General features: G+C 40.8%; 1 protein-coding gene and 1 pseudogene across 1 annotated transcript in view; one reads left to right on the top strand and one right to left on the bottom strand.

Annotated features, from left to right (window-relative positions):
• Nucleotides 1-1,945: 1,945 nt before the first annotated feature.
• Nucleotides 1,946-23,053, top strand: part of LOC111152976 (cytochrome b5 type B) — a 38,870-nt gene continuing 17,762 nt past the window's right edge. The window contains exon 1 of the mRNA XM_022511756.1: nucleotides 1,946-2,232. Within this exon, the coding sequence (XP_022367464.1) occupies nucleotides 2,071-2,232 (162 nt within the window). The 5' untranslated portion in view covers nucleotides 1,946-2,070. The remainder of the gene's footprint in view (nucleotides 2,233-23,053) is intronic.
• On the bottom strand, nucleotides 18,265-22,989 carry LOC111153047 (annotated as a pseudogene).

Here is a 23,053-nt window from a genome sequence, read left to right on the forward strand (position 1 = left end):
AAGCCACCCAGGCGCCCAAGATTTTATTAATTTATTTGACAGAGAGAGACACAGGGATAGAGGGAACACAAGTAGGGGCAGAAGGAGAGGGAGAAGCAGGTTTCCCGTTGAGCAGGGAGCCCGATGCTGGGCTTGATCCCAGGACCCTGGGATCATGACTTGAGCTGAAGGCAGTTGTTTAACGACTGAGCCACTCAGGCGCCCCTAGAGTCTGTATTTTTTTTAGAGTCTGTATTTCTAAAACAGCCTCCTCAGGTGCACACTGGGGTTAATTGTGAATTACTCATTTAACGAGTATGCGTTCAGAGCTGTGTCCATTACATTTGGAACAAATCTCTATTTCTAGAATTTAAATGTATATGTATGTAAACGTTTTTGGTTTAGAAGCCTTCTTTCTTTCTTTCTTTCTTTTTTAAGATTTGATTTATTTGAGAGAGACGGGGGAGGGGCAGAGGAGAGGGAGAAGCAAGCTCCCCATTGAGCAGGGAGCCCCGTGTGGGGCTTGATCCCAGGACCCTGAGATCATGACCTGAGCTAAAGGCAGACGGAGGTGCCCTCAAAACGCTTATTTCTTATCTTACTTTTCTTTCACCAAGCCTACCACAGTACTTGTGACATAGGAGATGTTCAGTAAATATCTCTGAAATGAATTTAAGTCTTTGAATCTAGTTTGTGGAATATCCTAAGAATCATATGGGATTTCTCTCATATTTTTCAGTCTCAATTGGGAGGTAAGATATGGAAACTTAAGATTTACAGATACAGGGGGTTTCTTGAAATAGTAATATGCTTAGGTGCTGTAGGGGATGGAACATGGAGGCTGGAATGCCAGCAGAGTTTGTGAAAAAGAATTTCAGGATGAGCTTGAAAGTGAGTAGGCACTGGAAGGAAGAGTGTCAGTGTACTTGGTATGATCACGGAAGTGGTTTTATTACCAGCAGGTTTAGGAGTCAGTGGCTGGTACACAAGTGTTATAAAAGGAATGGTGGAAAATATTAGTAAAAGGGGTTGATGATGGATTGTGGAGCGTCTGGGAGAGTGACAGGATGAAAAGGGCATTACATGTCAATTTGTCAGTTGTAATGGCAGTTAAAAATGAGGAGCTTACAACACTGCACATCAACCAAGCTTGGAATCCCAAAATGTTGGGATCCCTAGCTGGGAATAGTTGAGGTGAATTTTATTTTAGAACACTAAGAAACGAAAATAGTATAGTCTGTTCTGATCACCAAATAATTCGTTCAAAAATCGGATTCCCCCTTCCCAACTTTGAGATATAACTGAATCAGATTCTAAGTAGTGGCAAAAACTTGGGAAACTACCTGTCAATGGCCTAGGCGAATTACGAACCTGTCCCCCGCCCCTTTTTTAGCACCACTGTCATTTGTGCCTTGATTACTGTGCGCCTAGCGCTGTGGAGATACACGTTCTCATTTAATTGATCAAACAAGGTTATCTCGCCCATTATACTGGTGAGGAAAATGAGACTTAGACGTGAGTCGTCCGGTCACAGCCTGAAGGTTGCAAAACAAAACAAAACAAAACAAAACCCAGGCTGGAATACAGGCCGCACGGGAGGTGGGGGAAAGAAGCTTCGCGCGGAGAGGTCACGGCGAAGGGAAGGGAAAAGAAGGGAAACGGGAAAATGGAGACTCGGCCCTCACTTCCAGGACTCCGCAGGCCGTTACACTAAGTGAAAGGGAAACCTCTCTTGTGTAACCGCTGTCAACCGGTCTCCATTAGGCCTTTTTCCAAAATCACGGTACCTGGTTGGTGAGATTGTAGGGATAGACGATCCTGATTGGTTAGTTGGACCTCGAACCAGGCCTACGCTCCAAGGTCTGGGCGGAAAGGGGGGGCGGGACTTAAATCTGAATCCGTTATTTCATTGGTAAAAAGAAAAAACGAACCAGGAACTACCCGGAAGTGTGATTGGCTGTTGCCAGGATCCCTCCGAAGACCGTAAGGGCCTTAGTTACGGAAGCCGGGGAGGACTGAACAGAAGGTGCACCTCGAGGAAGTTAACCTCGGAAACCCGGTTAGTGGTGGAGAAGAGCTAATTCAGGCCCAATGGCGACTGTGGAAGCAAGCGACAGCGATGGGAAAAGGCAAGGGGTCGAGAACTCCGTCACTTATTATCGATTGGAGGAAGTGGCGAAGCGCAACTCCATGAAGGAGATCTGGCTGGTGATCCACGGGCGAGTCTACGATATCACCCGTTTCCTCAACGAGGTGGGGCCCGGGAGGTGGGCGGCCCTTGGGAGCTGCACGGGTGAGGGGTGGTCCGGACCGGAAAAGTTGCAGGGTGTGTGTAGGTGGGAAGTGAAGCCTGGCTGAGGGCGATAAGGCGTACGGAAGGGACCACAGCTCCCCTAGACGGAAACGGAGGGGCCTTAGTTCTGCATGCATTTCTAACCAGCACTAAATTCTGGAGCCTTCAATAATGCCATGTATTGCATTTCTTATATTGGATGGATACTTAACTGTTTGCTAGGTCAAACTTTTAAGACATCATTAAGCCGTCATTATCCCCATTTTACAGAAAGGGAAACTGAGCCTCGGGGACTGAGGACTCTCAAGGTCACACGCTTAACAGCCTATAACCATTCCAATATAGGTTTCAAGGGCTCTGAACCTGTGCTCTTCCCACTGCGCCCTCTGAAGTAATTCATTTCAGGTTTTCCTGAGAAGAAACTGAGATTTTTTTACCCCCTGATTATGCTACCTTTATTTTCTATTAATTTGAGTTGACCTTGAGGCCAGAAGGTCAAGAGTTAACTTTTATAGTCCTTGACTCACCCTCTTTGCTAAATCTTCAAACCTGTTGCATTAGATCTCATTGTGAAAGTTCTTGAGACCATGGTGCAATTGAGTGTTACTTTTTTTTAATTTAAGGAAACAGGATAGACTTGTCTAAACATATTGAGGTGTACTTTACATACAGAAATTGTGCCCAATTAAAATGTAGTTTAGTGAGTTTTGACAGATGTATTCATCCACATAATCACACTGCCTTTTAAGACAGAGCATTTCCATCACCCCAAAAAGTTCCCTCTTGCTCCTTGACAGACAGTCCACAAACCCCAATCCATGAGACTTTGAGGTATTTGTGTATATACACACATATTAACACATATATTTTTTTGGTGTGTATCATTTTGAGTAATAAAATCTTGGGGTGAATTCCTTGGAAATTCCTGCGCAGTATAACCTTGTAACTGAGAAAAAACTTAATTTTTGTTAGTTCTTTCCGTGAATCAAATATACTAGTAAAATATTTTTTCTATATTCAGATTCATAAATCTATAAAAAATTTTTGAAATGTAAAGTTTCCCAAAAGGACATTGTTTTTAATAAACCTTAATGGCCAGTAAGTTAACATCTTAGAATTTAGTAACTTGTATTTGAATGGGGTATGGCCTTTTATGCTTTTAAAGGGTACTTTAAAAGTACTTTCTCATTATTTCATCCATGGATAACTAGTTGAGAGTGACTTGGGTGTAGTGATCCTTATGTTAACAGAATGAGAAAGAAGTTCACAGAGATTTTGATTGATGAGTCGCCGAATCTGATTTCGATAGATCACTTGATTTCTCTTGTATACATAGCATTACTTCTGAATTCTACCCTTAGCTTAGTCCTTTGGTGTATGCCTCATGGTAAGTTAAAGTTGCGGGTTGTAGCCTGTTAAAGCATAGTTCATAATGGTAGGTAATGATGTTTTTCATTTGTGGTTTCATTTCCCCCCAGTTTCTTCTGGATTGATTTAGAATACATAATGAACTTGGATGGAACACTCAGTGCTTGTCGTAGACCTTAGTTCAATCTTGAGTAGTGGTTGCTAACCCGGTTCACAATGTTGGTAGAGCCAGAGACATCACAGGTATGCCAGAGCCGCCCCCGAAGCTTGAGCCACAGCTCTTTACCTGCAGTTAGCTCTTCTTACTTACCTGTTCTAGTCTCTCTGTTCCTATATTCTTGTTCATTCCAAGGCTATTCATTCATTCACTTGTTCATTCATATATTTATCTGAATTGTCTGTGATATAATCTGAAGTGTCTGTTATGTGTCAGATACTGTCCTAGGTGCTTAGAATAAAGCAGTGGATATACTGTATTTATGCCTTCATGGAGATTAATCTGCGGGGAGTGGACAATAAGCAAAGTCACTTTAATATATGCTGTGTTACATAGTGGTAGGTTCTAAGAAAAGTAGAGAAGAGAACTGTAGATGTATATGGGGTGAGGGTGTAAGGGTAAGGGGTTGAAATTTTAGGTATGATGCCCAGAGTTGATTTTATTAAGATGACTAGAGTAAAGGCTAGAAGGAAGTTAAGGGAGCTAGCCATGTGATTATCTGCGGGAAGAGCATGCCTGTCAGAGGGAGCAAGTTCGAAGGCCTTGAGGCGGGAGTATGTCTGGTGTTGGAGGATGAGTGAGGCTGGAGTGGCTGGGTAGTAGGAGATGAGGTGAGCATGATTAGGTGAGGGCAGATCAAGTACCGCTTTGCAGGTTGTGGGAACGATTTTAACTTTGTGTGGGCTAGGAACGAACCCACACTGGAGCAGGGGAGTGTCATGATGTGGCTTAATGGTTTAATGGTATCACTCTGACTACTTGATTTAAAAGACTGGAGGAGGGCAAAGAGAGAATTGAGGAGCCCAATTAGGAGGCTGTTGTAGTAGATTGGGTAAGAGGTGGAGGTGGCTTGGACCAGGCTGGTGGCAATGAGGGGTGGTGAGAGCTCTCAGATTTTGGATGTGTGGGGATTTTGTTGTTGTTGTTGTTGTTGTTGTTGTTTTTTAAGGTTTGCTTATTTTGTCGGGGTTGGGGTGGGAACGGCAGGGGGAGCAGGCAAGAGAGTCTTAAGCAGTGCATGATGTGGGATTCCATCTCTGAAATCACGACATGAGCCAAAACCAAGAGTTTTTCCCTTAACTAGCTGGGCCACCCAGGCTCCCCTGGGTGTGTTCTGATGGTAGAGACAATTGGATTTAATGATGCATTAGATTTGAAGAGAGAAGTCGTCAAAAATGGCACCAAGGTTTTTGGCCTGTAGGTCAGGAAGAGTAGAATTGGTATTAGATGAGATGGGAGACCTCTGCCAGTTCTCATTCTTTCTTTACAATCTGAAATCACTTTGGGGTTCATCCTTAGAAAGGGGTTCCTAATCTGAAAAATCCTGTGTCTGTAGGTTGCCTTTTTTTTTTTTTTTTTTAAATGAATGTGGTTATAATGTTATTCAGGAGTTTGAGTGTGGTCTATGGCCATACCACCCTGAACGCGCCCGATCTCGTCTGATCTCGGAAGCTAAGCAGGGTCGGGCCTGGTTAGTACTTGGATGGGAGGAGTTTGAGTGTGATAATTTTGAATTGGTAAGGTAATTGGATTACTTTTCCTCTAACATTAATTTTGCATTTTTGAATTAGTAGTACTGGTTTAATTTATTGAAATCATGAATGAAAAACCAGACCTTGCAGCAGTACACATCATTCATCATTGTCTTTCCACTTCTAGTAGTATAGAAAGAGCACATAAAAATGGTTATGCTGTCTATGACACTGACTAGAAGATAACAAAGTACAGCTCCCTTAGCAAGGGTAGGTATGATTTTGTGAACCTTTGTTTCAGTTAATACTCTAATTTTCTTACTGTGTATCACAAGTCAGAGAAGTTTGGAAGCCATTATCTTATGTATAAGTAACCATTTCTAAAAAGAATAACTTAAATACCTCATTGTGATATTTTAAAGTTTTCTAGGTTTCTTTAAAAAAATTTTTTTAAATTAACATATAATGTATTATTAGCCCCAGGGGTACAGGTCTGTGAATCGTCAGGCTTACACACTTCCCAGCATTCACCATAGCACATACCCTCCCCCAATATCCATAACCCAATTCTAGGTATTTTTTTAAGTGGCTATGGGCAAAAGTGGGAATATTACTATAAGGCTTGCCTCACAAATGGGATAGCATTCAACAGGTATTTCTTAGCTGTTACCAGGTGCAATGGTAGTAGGCCCTGGTGGCAAATAAAAATATGGTCCTGTCCTCTTGAACCTGCTCTTTGAGGAAAGACCATAGAAAACAGAAGTAGAAAGATGCTCAATGAAGGTGCTTTCTGCAAAGGAAGCAAATAGGAATTGAGAAAGAAAAATTAGTGTTTAATTTTTTTTTTAAGTAAAATTCTACTCCCAGTCTGGGGCTTGATCTCACAACCCTGAGATCAAGAGTCACATGCTTTACCAACTGAGCCAGCCAGGCGTCCCAGAAGACTTTTACTTTATTAAGAGTGATCTGGGGGCGCCTGGGTGGCTCATTGGGTCATGATCCCGGGGTCCTGGGATCGAGCCCCGCATCGGGCTCTCTGCTCGGCAGGGATCCTGCTTCCTCCTCTCTCTCTGCCTGCCTCTCTGCCTATAAATAAATAAAATCTTTAAAAAAAAAAAAAGGAGTGATCTGGAAAGCTGAGGGATGACTTTTAATAGAGCTGAGGTGAAGGAACTGGCTTCAGGAAGAGAAAAGTACATTCTGAGGCATTTGCAGAGTGAAGCAAGAGTTGGCCCATCAGTGGGACTGAAAGCAGCTGTGGCAGTGGTATAGCCAGTGAAGATCAAGAATGGCAAGAGAGCTTGGTGGGACCCAGGTCAGGCAAGGGAGGGTAGGTAGTAAGGATTTGATCCTAAATGTATTGGAAAACCATTGAAGCCTAAGTGACATTAAAGCACTTTGCTTTTCCAGTAGATTACTTTGGGCTAGGAGTCAAGAATAGGTTGGAAGGAAAAGCGATACAGAATGGAAGAAAGTAAAACTCTTATCTATCCCAAGGATTTGTTTGAATCTTTCTGCATCTTTCGTGTATATACAAATGTGTACAAATAAATATGGAAAAAGAATTGTAATATTCCTTTTTTTAAAGGTTTTTTGTTGTTGTTGTTGTTTTTTTTTTTTTTTTTAGTAATCACAGAATATGAGGCTTGAACTTACAATGCAGATCAAAAGTTGTAGGCTCCTCTGACTGAGCCAGTGAGGGACACCAATCATAGTATTCCTTAATTGAATTATAGTATCTATTCATTGATTTGTTTTAGTAGTACAAATAGTGTTTACTGGTGCTTATTATTCTGAGTATTTTACCTGTAATTTTTCTCTTAACTTCTAACAGCCCATCCCTTTACTTTTTAAGATTTGTTTATTTATTATTATTATTGTTATTGTTATTTTTTTAAAGATTTTACTTATTCATTTGACAGACAGAGATCACAAGTAGGCAGAGGCAGGCAGAGAGAGACGGAGAAGCGGGCTCCCTGCCGAGCTGAGAGCCCGATGTGAGGCTCAATCCCAGGACCCTGGGATCATGACCTGAGCTGAAGGCAGAGGCTTTAACCCACTGAGCCATCCAGGCGCCCCTTAAGATTTATTTATTGACTTCGGGGTGGGGTGCAGTGGGAGAGGGGAGAGAATCTCAAGCAGACTTCCCATCTTGGGTATTGATCGCGAGACCCTGAGATCGTGACCTGAGCTGAAATCAAGAGTCAACCCACTAAGCTACCCAGGTGCCCCTATTTCTAACACTGTAGAACAACGGTATCACTTTTTTGTGTCTAGTGTCTTTGGCTTCACGTATCTGAGACTTATCTTTGTTTTTTCCTATGTATCAGCAGTTTATACACCCAGCAGCAGTATGTGGTTTTCCAGTTCTCTTCACCCTCCTTGACACACAGTATCATCGGTCATTATACTTTGAACCAATCTAAAGGGTATGTGCTGTGCTGGCATATAAATTATGGTTTTAACTTACATATCCTTGATGACAAATGATAACTGAGTATCATCATGGTATGATTGGTCATTTGTATGGATTTTCGTGAAGTGTCTGTTTTATCTTGGCCATTTATAATTGAGTTGTTTTCTTGAATATATTCTTCATATATTCTATTTTTATTTTTATTTATTTATTTATTTTTTAAGATTTTATTTATCTACTTGACAGAGACCACAAGTAGGCAGAGAGGCAGGCAGAGAGAAGGAAGCAGGCTCCCTGCTGAGCAGAGAGCCCGATGCGGGGCTCAATCCCAGGACCCTGAGATCATGACCTAAGCCGAAGGCAGAGGCTTTAACCCACTGAGCCACCCAGGTGCCCCTCTTCATATATATTCTAGATGCAATTCCTTTCAGATACAGTTGACCCGTGAACGGCAGGTTTGAACTCCACAGGTCCATTTACACATGGATTTTTTTTTTTCAACATAGTATTTTCTCTTCCTTAAGATCTTCTTACTTTTTTTTAAAGTAGGCTCCATGCCCAATGTGGAACTCTCATGACCCTGAGATCAAGAGTCAAATGTTCTACCAGCTGACCCAGCCAGGCACCCCATGATCTTCTTCTTTTTTTTTTTTTTTTTTTTTTTTAGATTTTATTTATTTATTCGACAGACAGAGATCACAGGTAGGCAGAGAGGCAGGCAGAGAGGCAGAGAGGCAGGGGGAAGCAGGCTCCCCGCAGAGCGGAGAGCCCGATGCAGGGCTCGATCCCAGGACCCTGAGATCATGACCTGAGCTGAAGGCAGAGGCTTTAACCCACTGAGCCACCCAGGCGCTCCACACCATGATCTTCTTAATAACATTTTCTTTTCTCTAGCTTGCTTCATTCTAAGAACACGTGTAATACATATAAGATGCAAAATATATGTTAATTGACTATTTTATTGGTAAGGCTTCTGGTAAGCAGGACACTTATAGTAGTAAGGTATTTGGTGAGTCCAAAAATATATACAGATATTCAGCTATGTGTAGAGGATGGGGTTCAATAGCACTCCAACCCCCACATTACTTAAGTCAACCTTATATGTATTGTGATTTTTTTCTCCCAGTCTTTTGCTTTTTCGTTTTCTTAATAGTGGTTTGTTTTGTTTTTAGATTTTTTTATATTGGGCACCTGGGTAGTTTGTTTGGTTAACTGTCTGCCTTTGACTCAGTGATCGCAGGGTCCTAGGATCCAGTCCCAAGTTGGGTTCCCTGCTCGGCAGGGACTCTGCTTCTCCCTCTGCCCTCCTCCCACTTGTTCTCTCAATCTCTCTCTCTCTAAATAAATAAAAATCTTTTAAAAAAATTTTATTTATGTAGGGAGAGAGAGAGCATGCTCATGAATGGGGGGGGGAGTGGCAGAGGGAGAGAGAATCCCAGGCAGACTGTCCTAAGCCCAGAGCCTGAGTCAGGGCTCAGTCCTCTGATCTGAGATCAGTACCTGAGCCAAAATCATGAGTTGGCCACTTACCTGATACTCACACAGGAGCCACACTTAGTGGTGTATTTTAAAGAAAATTTGGGAGACGCCTAGGTGGCTCAGTTGGTGAAGCGTGGGCCTTCTGGTCAGGTCATGATCCTGGGGTCCTGGGATCAAGTCCTGCATCAGGCTCCCTGCTTATCCAGGAGCCTGCTTGTTCCTCTGTCTGCCATTCTCCTGCTTGTGCTCTCTCCCTTTCTCCTTCTCTCTGGCAAATAAATCTTAAAATGAAATTTAAAAATATATATATAAAGAAAATCTGGTTCCTCGTATAGATGAAATATAATTCTAATGTCTGGGTACTGGCTTTGGGGTCCAAATACCTGGTTCAGTTTACTGTTTTACCACCTAATAGTTGTATAACCTTGGGCAAATAGCTCTGTCAGGGCCCTTTCCCATCTATAAAATTGAGATTCTTGTATGTGCTCCACAGAGTTGTTACGACAGTTGATATAAATAATGCATATAAAGTCTTGTGGTACCCGGCATAAAGAGCTCAGTAAGTGTTAGGGGCCACTGAATGATGGATGAAGTTATTTTTATTAGTAATAAAACTTACTTGTTCCCTGTAGCATCTTTTGAGTGCTTAAGTGACAGGTGCTCTGAAGATGTAAAGGTGAATTGGATGTCTTAGGCTTGTGAGGGAGAATGAGCTCTGTGCACAAGTCATTGTCATGCAAGAAAGACAGAACACAGGCTGTGTTTGATAATCAGGGTACTGACGGTACCCCTGAAATCTTCAGAGCCTGACTGATAACAATTCTTACTCATTTCTCTAAGGCTGGTGAAAAGAAAGTATAATTTTATTGTCATCTAGCTTGTGAAATTAACAAATCTATGGGAAGAATAATTAAAAAAAAAAAAGATTTTATTTATTTATTTTAGAGAGAGTGCTAGTACAAGCAGGGGAAGGGGCAGAGGGAGCGAGGAACCTGACACAGGGTTCCGTCCCAGGGCCCCGGGATAATGAACTGAGCAAAAGGCAGATGCTTAACCGACTGAGCCACCCAGGAACCCCAAGAATACTTTCTTTTCTTGAATAGTTTTAAGTGGTTAGTCCTGGGGAAAGCTAGAAATAAAATGAGGCAAAATTTAACCTCCAGTACTGTCTGGGTGAGATCCTCTGATGACCAAATTGACTTTCATTTATTTGTTTTGCATGTGGGCATGAGATGGGGGTGGGGGGGGACGAATGGGACAGAAGGAGGGCAGAGTGAGCTCTCTCTGTAGATCTCACTATGTTCCAAGCATACTGTGTTCTAGAATACAGCCACGAAAAAATCAACCACGGTCGATGTTCTAATGGAGCTTATAGTCTAGCAGGTTAACAGAGACATCAAATAATGACAGTTGTCATAAATGAATACTATGAAGGTACCTAAGGAATTGTGAAAATCTGTGGTAGTGGGATTTAATCTGGTGGGGATACGTTATGATTGGACCTGAAGACCTGAGATTTCACCCTTGGGCAGGGATGGCTGACTGCCCAGGTTACACCCTTTCTGGCAGCCATCACGTTAGCCTCTCCTAGATGACACCACTACTTTACTGGGCTCTTTCTAAGCGAATGCGAATGAAAACGTGTGGACCCCCACCGTTTCCTCCTGTTCACCACTCAGGTCTGTCATCTTTCTCTGCCTGCCCTGTCAGACTGTTGTTTCGAAAGTAGTTTTGCCCTGTCCAGAATTTTAATCTCCATATCTCATTTTGATGAGATACTCTGCTTATCTGTTTGGGTAGCGGTTCTTTTCATCACCCAGCTTAATTTTGCAGCTTCCAAATCTGAATGTTTCTAGATCTTATTTTCTAAGCCTAGTGGTCTTTAGCATATCCTTATTGCTGCATTTTTATTACATCATTATGGGATTTCCACTCATAGAGAATTTGTGTAATTTTTTCCCATTATGATTTTTATTCCCTGTCCTCCTTTGCATTCTCTTCTTTTCTGCCCTCTGACCCCTATCCTTTGCATAAAATTAGTAATCTGAAAGTATATTTTCTGTTAGTAATTTGCCCTCTTTCTTTCCTGTATTAAAATTTTCTTCTTCTTTTCTTTTTTTTTCCAAAAATTTTTTTTAAAGATTTTATTTATTTATTTGACAGACAGAGATCACAAGTAGGCAGAGAGGCAGGCACAGAGAGAGAGAAGGAAGCAGGCTCTCTGCTGAGCAGAGAGCCTGTTGCGGGGCTGGGATCAAGCCCTGAGCCAAAGGCAGAGGCTTTAACCCACTTAGCCACCCAGGCGCCCCTCTTCTTCTTTTCAATAATACTTAGTAAATGAACTTAAGAAAGAACCAAAAGGCTTCCTCCCTACCACATAGGCTTTGAACAGATGAACTGACTGAAATCCTTCACTAGGGGACATTACAAAATTTCCTTTGTATCTTTGAAGTATTTCACTTGATTATTGCTGGACTGAGAGAGAAATGAATGGATCACAGTCATTGTTTTGTCCCTTTTGAAAGTTTAGATTTTGGTTGCAGTGTCATTTATTTAAAACATTTTCTTTGTAACATTGTGTAACTACTTACATAATAAAAGCTAGGACAAGGTCCATTAGTCTTAAAACACAAAGGCTATCCAAGTCAAAATAAATTTTTGGTAAATTCATACGAGATTTAAAAGCAAAGCAAGTCCTAGAAAAAGTGGAAATTTTTCTGTTAGATTTACTGAATAAAAAGAGGGAGAAATTTATGATTTTCCAAAAGATTTGAATAGTGTAGGGCCTCTGTAGATTATTCAGGTTAACCCCTGAAACTCTTAATGGTCTCATTTGTTTTGTTTTGCTCTGATTCAGACAAAAATAAGTTTTTGGCTAATATTAATTATAGGCATATATAACCTAGTTTTATTATTTTTTATTTGGTAAAACATATAAACAGAATTTTCCATTTAATCGGTTGTACACTTCAGTGGCGTTAATTTCATTCACAGTATTGTACAACCAATCAACACTGATAACTTTATAAACTTTTTCATCACTTCAAGCAGAACTTTGTTACCACTAGGCAATAACTACCCCCTCATCACTCTTCCTCTGATAACTTCTAGTTTGCTTTGTCTCTTTAGAATTGCTTAATTCTAGGTACCTCGAGTAGATGGCAACATAAAATATTGGTCCTTTGGTGTCTGGCTCCTTTCACTTAACATGTTTTGGTTTTTAAAATTTTTATTGTGGTAAAATATGCATAACATGAAATTGATTATTTCAACCATGTTTAATTGTACAATTCTGTGGCATTAAGTTCATGCATGTCATTGTGTAACTCTCACCACCATTTATCTCCAGAAGTTTTTCGTCCTCCCAAAGTGAAACTGTAGCCATTAAACAATAACTCCATTGCCCCTGCTCCCAGCCCCTAGTAGTCACTGTTCGATTTTTCTGTCTTTATGAATTTGACTATTCTTGGTACCACATATAAATTGAATAATTCGATATTTGCCCTTTTGTATCTAGCTTGTTTCACTTAGTATAATGTCTTCAGTGTTCATCCATGTTGTAGCATGTGTCAGATTTTCTTTTTAAGGCTGAAAAACATTCCATTATATGTATATATACTGCATTCTGTTTGCCCATTCAGCCATTCATCAGTGGACACTTGGATTGTTTCCATCTTTTAGCTATTTGTGAACAATACTGCAGTGAACATTGGCATACAAGTATCTATCAGAGTGTTTGTTTTCAGTTCATTTGGATATACTGCAGAGTGGAATTGCTCAGTCATACAGCTATACTGTGTTTTTTGTGGAACTCGAAACTGTTTTCCAAAGCAGCATTTTACATTTCCACTGACAGTGAATGAGGGTTCCAGTTTTCCCACACTGTCTCCAACACTGTTTTTTCACTTATAGCCATCCTAGCCAGGTGTAAACTGGTACCTCACTGTGGTTTGACTTGTATTTGCCTAATGACTAAAGATGTTCATGTATTTACTGGTCCTCTGTGTATCTTCTTTGGAGAACTATCTAATCAAGTTCTTTGCCCATTTTTCAATTGAATTGTTTGTCTTTTTGCTTTAAAGTTGGATTTCTTTGTATATTCTGGATATCAATCCTCTATTAAGTATTTGATTTGCAGATATTTTTCTCCCATTCTGTAGCTTGTCATTTCACTTTCTTGATAATGCCCTTTGATGTACAGAAGTATTTAATTTTGAGAGTTAAGTCCCTCCTCATCCGTAATTACTTTAAATGTAAATGGATTAAATTCCTTTTAAAAAAAGGATTATTTGAGAAAAAGAGTGCACATGCATGTGCACAAGTGGGGTTAGGGGCACAGGATAAGGGAGGGAGAGAATTGCAAGCCCTACTGAGCGCAGAGCCCAACACGGGGCTCCATCTCAGGACCCTGAGATCACAACCTGAGCCAAAACCAAGAGTCAAAATTTCAACTAATTGAGCATACTGGAGCCTCTAAGTGGATTTAATTCCTAAATAAGAAGACAGAGATTGACAGAATGAATAAAAATACAGGATCTCACAAGATGCTATCTCCAGGAGACTCACTTTAGGGTTTTGTTTTTGTTTTTTTTTTTAAAGATTTTATTTAATTATTTGACAGAGCACAAGCAGAAGGGAATGGCAGGCCAGGTGAAAGGGAGAAGCAGACTCTCCAGCATTTTTTCATGTGTCTTTGGCCATTTGGTGTTTTTTTTTGGTTTTTTTGTGGGTGTTTTTTTTTTTTTTTTTTTTTTTGAGAAATATCTGTTCATGTCTTCTGCCCATTTCTTGATTAGATTATTTGTCCTTTGTTTAAGTTGATAAGTTTTTAATAGATTTTGGATACCAGCCCTTTATCTGATAAGACATTTGCAAATATCTTCTCCCTTTCTGTCAGTTGTCTTTTGGTTTTACTGACTGTTTGCTTTGCTGTGGGAAAGCTTTTTATCTTGATGAAGTCCCTATAGTTCATTTTTGCCTTTGTTTTCTTTGCCTTTGGAGATATATTTAGCAAGAATTTGCTGCAGCTGAGGTCACAGAGGTTGCTGCCTGTGTTCTCCTCCAGGATTTTGGTGGATTCCCGTCTCACAGTTAGGTCTTTCATCCATTTTGAGTCTATTTTTGTGTACGGTATAAGGAAATGGTGCAGTTTCATTCTTCTGCATGTGGCCTCATTTTGGTTTTATTTGCATTTCCCCAGTGACTACTTATGTTAAGCATCTTTTCATATTCTTGCTGGCCATCTGTGGATCATCTTCAGAGAAATGTCTACTTAAGTCCTTTGCCTGTTTTCTAATCACATTGTTTGATATTTTCATTGTTGAATTTTAGGAGTTCTTTATGTATTCTGGATATTAACCCCTTTTGATTTATGTATCTTTTCTCTCATTCTGTAGGTTGTTTTTTCAGTTTGGTGGTCGTGTTCTTCGGTGCATAAAAAATTTTAAGTTTGATGTACTCCCATTTGTCAATTTTTACTTTTGTTGCCTATGCTTTTGGTATCATATTCAATAAAGCATTATCAAATCTAGTGTCCTAAAGCTTTTCTTCTGTATTTTCTTCTAGGAGTTTTATAGTTTTGGGTTGAATGTTCAGTTCTTTAATCCATTTTCAGCTAACTTTAGTCTGTGTTATAAGGGTCCATCTTCATTCTTTTGTATGTGGATATCCAGTTTTTCCCATAATTTATTGAAGAGACTGCCTTTTCCCTATTGTGAGTGGTTCTGGCATCCCTTGTTGAAGATCATTTGACTGTATATACAAGGATAGTTGTATATGTGATACTTTGGAAATTATTTTCCCATTAATTATAAATTCCTGAGATTTAGTCATATGACCTCACTCTAGTAAGTGAACACATTTGGGTAACCACCATCTAGAGTCTAGAACTAAACAGCATGTGGGGCTCCCAGGTGACTCAGTTAACTAAGCGTCTGTCTTTGGCTCAGGTCATGATCCTAGGGTCCTGGGATTGAGCCCTGTGTTGGGCTTCCTGCTCAGTAGGGTGTCTGCTTCTCCCTCTGCATCCCTCCTCTGCCACCCTGCTCTTGTGCTCTCTCTCTTAAATGAATAAATAAAATCTTTAAAGAACTGTATACACTTCCTTGTGCCTCCTAATCACTGCTTTCTTCTTCATCCCTGGAGGTACCCCTCTATTGACTTTAATCCTGTAGATTTGTTTTGTTTTTGAACTTTTTACAAAGGAGAGAGTCACAGGTTTTTTGTTTGTTTTGTTTTTTAAGATTTTATTTTCTTGTTAGAGAGCAAGAGAGAGAGAGAGAGCGTGCCCACGCACCCATGCAAGTGGTGGGGAGGGAGGGAGAGGGAGAAGCAGACTCCCTGCTGAGCAGGGAGCTCCATCCCAGGACCCTGAAATCATGACCTGAACAAAGGCAGTTGCTTAACTGACTGAGCCACCAGGCGCCCTGAGAATGTCACAGTATATTGTTTTATTTCTGGTATTTTTTGTTCGCCATTTATATTCTTTCATGTTGTAGATATTGGTGCTTGCAGTGGTTTTGTCTTTTTCATTGCTGATTAGGATTCTACTGTAGGATTATATGGATTTATTTGTACTCTGCTTATGGTCATTGGATTTTCTTTTTTCTTTCTTTGTTTTTTTTTTTCTTTTTAATTTTAGAGAGTGAGCACATGCAGGGGAGAATGGCAGAGGGAGAGGGACTGAGAGAATCTCAAGTAGTCTCTCTGCTGAGTGCAGAGCCTGATGTGGGGCTCCGTCTCATGACCCTGAGATCACGACCTGAGCTAAAATCAAGAGTCCAACAGTTAATGGACTGCACCACCCAGGCAGCCCCGGCAGTGGGTATTCAGGTTAGGGTCATAACAAATAGTGCTGCTACGATCATTTGTGTGTGTATACAAGTTCATATATCTATACACATTTCTTTTGGGTATATACTTAGGGAATTCAATTTGATTTTTTAATTAAAAGTTTTATTGAAATAATTGTAGATTCATACGAACTTGTAAAAAATAATAGATCCCTTGTATCTTTTACCCATTTCCCCCAGTGATAACATTTTGTAAGACTGTAGTACGGGGCGCCTGGGATAGTCCCTCAGCGGGCTTCCTGATCATTGAGGAGTCTGCTTCTTCCTCTCCCTCGGCCCCTCTTTCCCTAACTATGTGTGCTCATGCACACTTTTTCTCTCAAATAAGTAAATCAAGTATTTAAAATAAACAACTGTAGTACAGTACCACGACCAGGATATTGACATTAATTGGATCCCCAGATCTTATTCTGACCTCCCCAGTTCTACTTCTATAAAATTGATTTGCCTTTTAAAGAGAAAGCAAAGTGGTTTAATTTGGAGAGTCAAGAGTCATCCACTTTTGATTACAGTACTCAACATGCAAATTACATTTACCTCTTGATTCAGAAATGGCACCCTGCCACTTCCCCAGGACATTTAATCCAGACAGTTATTTCTGGGCAACTTTTCTCTATATTTCTGCCAACACTTGCCCTCTCTACCTTCTTAAAATGATGTATAAACTCTTATCCAGAATGACTGGGTCTTTAGTTCAGTTGTGTCACCATAGTATAGGACAGAGCCATTGATTTTTTTTTTTCCAACTAATTTGATGTATGTATTCTGAATGCACTTGAAAAATATCCCATTTAACCTGTAAATGATAATACCTTAAGGCACTTGAGAATACCACAGTGTCTCAGGGTCATCAATTTTCCCTGGACAGTTTTTAGAGACATAGAAGGTTTGTTAAATCTATCTTGGCCCTGAGTATTCACTCTGAAAAATAATTTATTTGAATTAAGTTTTGATACCTTTGCTCTTTGTGTCATTCTGTAGGCTCAAAATGAGCAATGCAGGGATATTTGTTTTGCTTATACTTAGTAAATTTTCATTAATAAAATTATTAGTTTTGTAAAGGAAGTTATTAAATACTAGTACATAAATTAGATTTAAAAATTCAGGCTATCTGAATCCCAAGAAAACAGGAGTTTACTGTGATTTAGATGTCAGGCTGGTTGTATATGGTAAGTATTATAATTGTTAATGTTTCTTCCAAAAATTGAATTTTTGCTAAATTTTTATATATTATCACTAGCTTGAGTTTCCCCTTTCTTTGCCTTTCATTTCTATTGTCACCAGAAGGGAAAATTTTTTTTTAAGTTTTTATGTATTTATTTGACAGACAGAGATCACAAGGAGGCAGAGAGGCAGGCAGAGAGAGAGGGGGGAGGCAGGCTCCCTGCTGAGCAGAGACCCTGATGCGGGGCTTGATCCCAGGACCCTGAGATCATGACATGAGCCGAGGACGAGGCTTTAACCCACTGAGCCACTCAGGTGCCTCCAGAAGGGAATTTTTAAACATTTTAAAAATAGTTATTTCCCTTGGGATGCCCGAGTGGCTCAGTGGGTTAAGCCGCTGCCTTCGGTTCAGATCATGATCAGATCATGATCATAGGGTCCTAGAATCAAGTCCCACATCGGGCTCCTTGCTCAATGGGGAGCCTGCTTCTCTCTCTGACTCTGCCTGCCATTCTGCCTGCTTCTGCATGATCTGTCTCTCTGTCAAATAAATAAATAAAATCTAAAAAAAAAAAACACCAAAAACCCTGCACATAGCTAAATATGAATACACGAAAAAAAAATAATTCTTTCCCCACGTGGCTCCTGGGTGGCTCAGTGGGTTAATCTGCCTCTGACTCAGGTCATGGTCTTGGGGTCCTGGGATCGAGCCTCACGTTGGGCTGTCTGCTCGGCGGGGAGCCTGCTTCCCCCCTCTCTCTCTGCCTGCTGCTCTGCCTACTTGAGATGTCTCTCTCTGTGTCAAATAAATAAAATCTTTAAAAAAAAAAAAGTTCTTTCCCTGTAAATCACCCCAAACACAATCATTTCCTCCAGTTTCAAACATAAAGGGAAACCTGGCTCAGACAAAAATGAACCTTTTTGCACGTCCACGGGCTCACGTGTTCTTTTTATTCTGAGAGGTCCAGCTTAAACAGCTTACAAGGTTACGGGCTACTCTGTTCCCAACAGAGCTAATCACTGCTTCAATAAATAGAGGTCTACAGTTGTTTTTTGAACATGCCTTCAAAGTGGAGATCTTTGGCCATGAGCTCCTCTTTGACATCAGCAAGTGCCCACTGGCAGCCTGTTAGCTCCAGAACTTTCCATTTTGCCTTGAAAGCTTTGTTGCTGTCTATGGGCATGGCTATGGCTGCTCCAGTCATCTTGGCCCGGATTGCTTTTTTTTTTTTTTTAAGATTTCGTTTATTTACTTGACAGAGAGAGAGGGCACAAGCAGGGGGAGCAGCAGAGGGAGAGGAAGAAGAGGGATTGAGAGCCTAGTTCAGAGCTTGATCCCAGGACATTGGGATCATGACCTGAGCCAAAGGCAGATGCTCAACCTACTGAGCCACCCAGGCATGCCTGCCTGGATTATTCTTGGTCGGTCATTGGCTTGATTTTGGCCCAGAATGAGAGAATAAATGCTCTGAATCCCAAATACGTAGAATTACCAGGACGTAGCATGTACTCAGATGCAGCTGATGTGAGTAGTTGAATTCCTTCCTATAGCATAGGCTTAAAAAACAGCATCAGTGGAAATAGGCCTTTGGTTGTAATAAAGCCTAAGCATGTCATGTTTATCCATTCACTAGTTAGAATGATTGGGATGACATTTGTTAAATTCCCTTTCACCATGTGTGTGAGCATAGTGGAATCAGTCGTAAGAGAAGGTAGTACTGTTTTCTCTTTAGTTTTTTGAAAAATCCGTCCTTCGTGGTGTTGGAAGTAATGTTTTCACGTCAAGGACTGTTTGGGAATATTATTTCCATTTTCCCTGAGGACTGTGCTATGTAATAGGACTTCAGCTGTCAAATACTTGCTCCTGGGTGAGTTTCTTGTCACTCTGCAGCAGGACGGACACATAGTGGTGGATCATGCCCAGAGAGGGGGTGATGGTGAACATGGGCAGGGCCACTAGAGACTCACATTGGAGTTGAGCTGTAACTCCTGCTATCTTTTTTTTTTAATCTTATTTATTTATTTGACAGAGAGATCACAGGTAGGCAGAGAGGCAGGCTGAGAGGGGGAAGCAGGCTCCCTGCTGAGCAGAGAGCCCCATGTGGGGCTCGATCCCAGGACCCTGAGACCATGACCTGAGCAGAAGACAGAGGCTTAACCCACTGAGCCACCCAGGCGCCCCTCTTTTTTTTTTTTTTTTTTTTAAGATTTTATTTTATTTTTTTACACGGAGAGGTGTGGAGGGACAGAGGGAGAGGGAGAGAGAATCTTAAGCAGGCTGCATGCCCAGCACAGAGCCAGACTCGGGGCTCAATCTCACAGCCCTGAGATCATGACCTGAGCTGGAATCAAGAGTCAGGCACTTAACTGACTGAGCCATCCAGGCACCCCCTAAAGATTTTATTTTTGTGTAATCTTCACACTCAGTGTGCAACCCTGTTGCAGGGTTACATGCTTTACCAACTGAGCCAGTCAGGCACATCTCCCACCAGCTTTATTTATTGAGAGCCAGCCTAGTCAGAGTCATAGGCCAGGCCCTGAGCCTGGACATTACCTTGTTCCAGAACTGGTCATGGCTGTGCTGTGGCCTCAGGCCTAGTGCACTGCCTTCAGCTGGGTTGCCATTTTATTTTATTTTATTTTAATTATTTTAATTAGTTTATTTGAGAGAGCGAGTGCAGGGGGGTGGGGACAGAGGGAGAGAATCTCAAGCAGACTCCATGCTCACACAGGGCTCAAACTCATGACCCTGAGACCATGACCTGAGCCAAAAGTCAGGTGCTCAACCAACTGAGCCACCCAGGGTACCCCTGCCATTTTATTTTATTATTTTATTTTTTTAAAAGATTTTATTTATTTTTTGACAGAGAGCGAGACAGGGAGAGAGGGAATACAAGCAGGGGGAGTGGGAAAGGGGAGCCTGATTGATGCCTGATGGGGTCTTGATCCCAGGATTCTAGGATCATGACCCAAGCTGAAGGCAGACACAACAACTGAGCCACCCAGGTGCCCCTGCCATTTGATTTAATTTGATTTATTTTATTTTTTAAAAGATTTTATTCATTTATTTGAGAGAGAGAGAGTGGGAGAGAGCATGAGAGGGGAGAAGGTCAGAGGGAGAAGCAGACTCCCCACGGAGCCGGGAGCCCGATGCAGGACTCGACCCCGGGACTCGGGGATCATGACCTGAGCCGAAGGCAGCTGCTTAACCAACTGAGCCACCCAGGCACCCTGCCATTTGATTTTAAATAGTATCTGAAGTTTATAGAGTTCTAAAATAGTCACCAAGTTTCCCTAAAATCTTCTGCTTGTTCTAAACCATCTGTAGTAAAACCACATATTGAAGTGAAAGGTAGTAAACCTAGGGTTTTTTTGACCACTCCAACCTTCCTTGCCTCAGTGGAAAAAAAAAAAAATCAGGCTGTAAGACAGCATATATGATATGAATTCATTTTTATAAAAACACAAAAACTTTTATTTATCACTGCCTACTTTATCAAATAAGTACTCAATAAAAATTGTAGCGTAATGATTGAAATGAATATATAGTATTAAATACACAGTATTGAATATACAGTAAAATATACAGTATTGTATATTGAATATATAGTAAACATACTATATATTGAACATACAGTAAAATATACAGTATGCAGTGTGTGTGTGTGTGTACACTGAATATACAGTAAAAACAGTGGATGTATATTATATATAATTGTGTAAGTGTGGCAGTTGTGGGCGGGCACACACACAAGTGGTGGTGGGGGAAGAGGCAGAAGGAAAGGGAGAATGAAAAGCAGGCTCCAAGCCCAGCTTGATCTCACCACCCTGAGATCATCACCAGAACCAAAGTCAAGAGTTGGAGCTTAAATGACTGAGCCACCCAGGCACCCCAAGTGTTGCACTTTCTTATTTATTTATAAGTGGTGAGAGATTGATGAAAATGAAAATACTTTGTAGCTGTAGATAAAACCATGCAGGAAGTCATAAATTCAGCCATTTCCTGAAATATCTCAAGCTGCTGAGAGATTTTGTTACCCTTTTGCTCTCTGAAAGGCAACATAATAGTTGGGATGTATTATAAGGAAAAACTGTCTTCACAGTTGAGGCATATAGTGTGGCTTAGTTGGTTGGGCGCCTGCTTTCAGCTCAGGTCGTGACCTCAGGTCCTGGAATCAAGTCCCGCAGGGGGCTCCTTGCTCAGTGGGGAGTCTACTTCTCCCTCTCCTTCTGCCCCTCCCTGTGCTTGCCCCCCACTGCCCCACTTGCCCCCTCCAAATAAAGAAATAAATTCTATTTAAAATAAGGATGAGGGGCGCTTGGGTGGCTCAGTGGGTTAAAGCCTCTGTCTTCGGCTCAAGTCATGATCCCAGGGTCCTGGGATCGAGCCCCACATCGGGCTCTCTGCTCTTCGGGGAGCCTGCTTCCTCCTCTCTCTCTCTGCCTGCCTCTCTGCCTACTTGTGATCTTTGTCTGTCAAGTGAATAAATAAAATCTTTAAAAAAAAATAAAATAAGGATGATAATACTCCTGCTTAAAAGGTTGTTATAATAAAAACTACTTAAGGGCACCTGGGTGGCTCAGTTGGTTGAGCGACTGCCTTCGGCTCAGGTCATGATCCCGGACTTCCAGGATCGAGTCCCGCATCAGGCTCCCAGCTCCTTGGGGAGTCTGCTTCTGCCTCTGACCTTCTCCTCTCTCATGCTCTCTCTCACTCATTCTCTCTCAAATAAATAAATAAAATCTTTAAAAAGAAATTAAAAAAAATAAAAACTACTTAAAAGCATCACTTGATATTTTAAAAACACAAATTTAGATATGTCATCTAATGTAAATTCTAAATTTACTCCTTGTAAGTAAATGTTTATTGAATGATTAAGTTAGGGACTGTGTTAAATGTAATTTTTAAATATTTATTTTCTCAATAGGTGGTACTTCATTTGGTAAAACAATCTATAAAGGGTATATAGTGAAAAATCTTTTTCCTGGCCCCTAGGTTCTTTTCAGAGAGAGAGAGAGATTGATTTATATTTATACATTTAATATTTATAAAATTTATTAATTTACTATTAACTTATTAATATTTAATGTATAAATATATATTTAAAGTCACAGATGGTAACTATATATAAACTTTACCTTTCTCTTTCTGAGTACGAAGTATTTCATATTTGTATCTCATTTGTTTAATAGTAGTGAAAATAGTTACTCCTGTTATCTCCATTTTATAAACAGGAAAGCAAAGACCTTTCAATTTCTTAGTACCTTGTCCAGGGTAATAGAGCTAGTCAGTTATAGACAGAATCTACTTTCTGGGTATAAAGGCAGTTATTTTGGTATCACTTACTTAACTTTTTATCTTGGAAACCATTTCAAACTTGCAGAAAAGTTGCAGGAGTAGAATAAAGAATTCCATACACTCCTTGACCAGAGTCTCCATTCGGGTTTCTGCAGCTGTCTTGATAATGTTGGCAAAAAGGGTCAAGCCAGGAGCGCACGTTGTCCCCAGTTGTCCCGTCTTGCTGGCCTTCAACCTGCGGCTTTTCTTCAGGCTTTCCGTAGCTTTTCTGACCTTGATATTTTTGGTGATCACAGGTCGGTGCTTTTGTAGAATCTCTCTCAATCTGCTGTTGTTCTAGATTTCTTCACAGTTATGCCAGTATTACACATTTTTGTACGAATATCAGCAGTCACGTTACATTCTTCCCATTGCGTCCCGTCAGGTGGCATACAGTGTCGATTCGTCCCATGACTCCCATTAAGGGAAAAAAAAAAGGAAAAAGGAGCAGAAGGGGGAAAAGTAACTTACATGAG

This window comes from Enhydra lutris, unplaced genomic scaffold (assembly GCF_002288905.1).
Source record: "Enhydra lutris kenyoni isolate GAN:26980312 unplaced genomic scaffold, ASM228890v2 scaffoldscaffold30, whole genome shotgun sequence".
Lineage (NCBI taxonomy): Eukaryota > Metazoa > Chordata > Mammalia > Carnivora > Mustelidae > Enhydra > Enhydra lutris.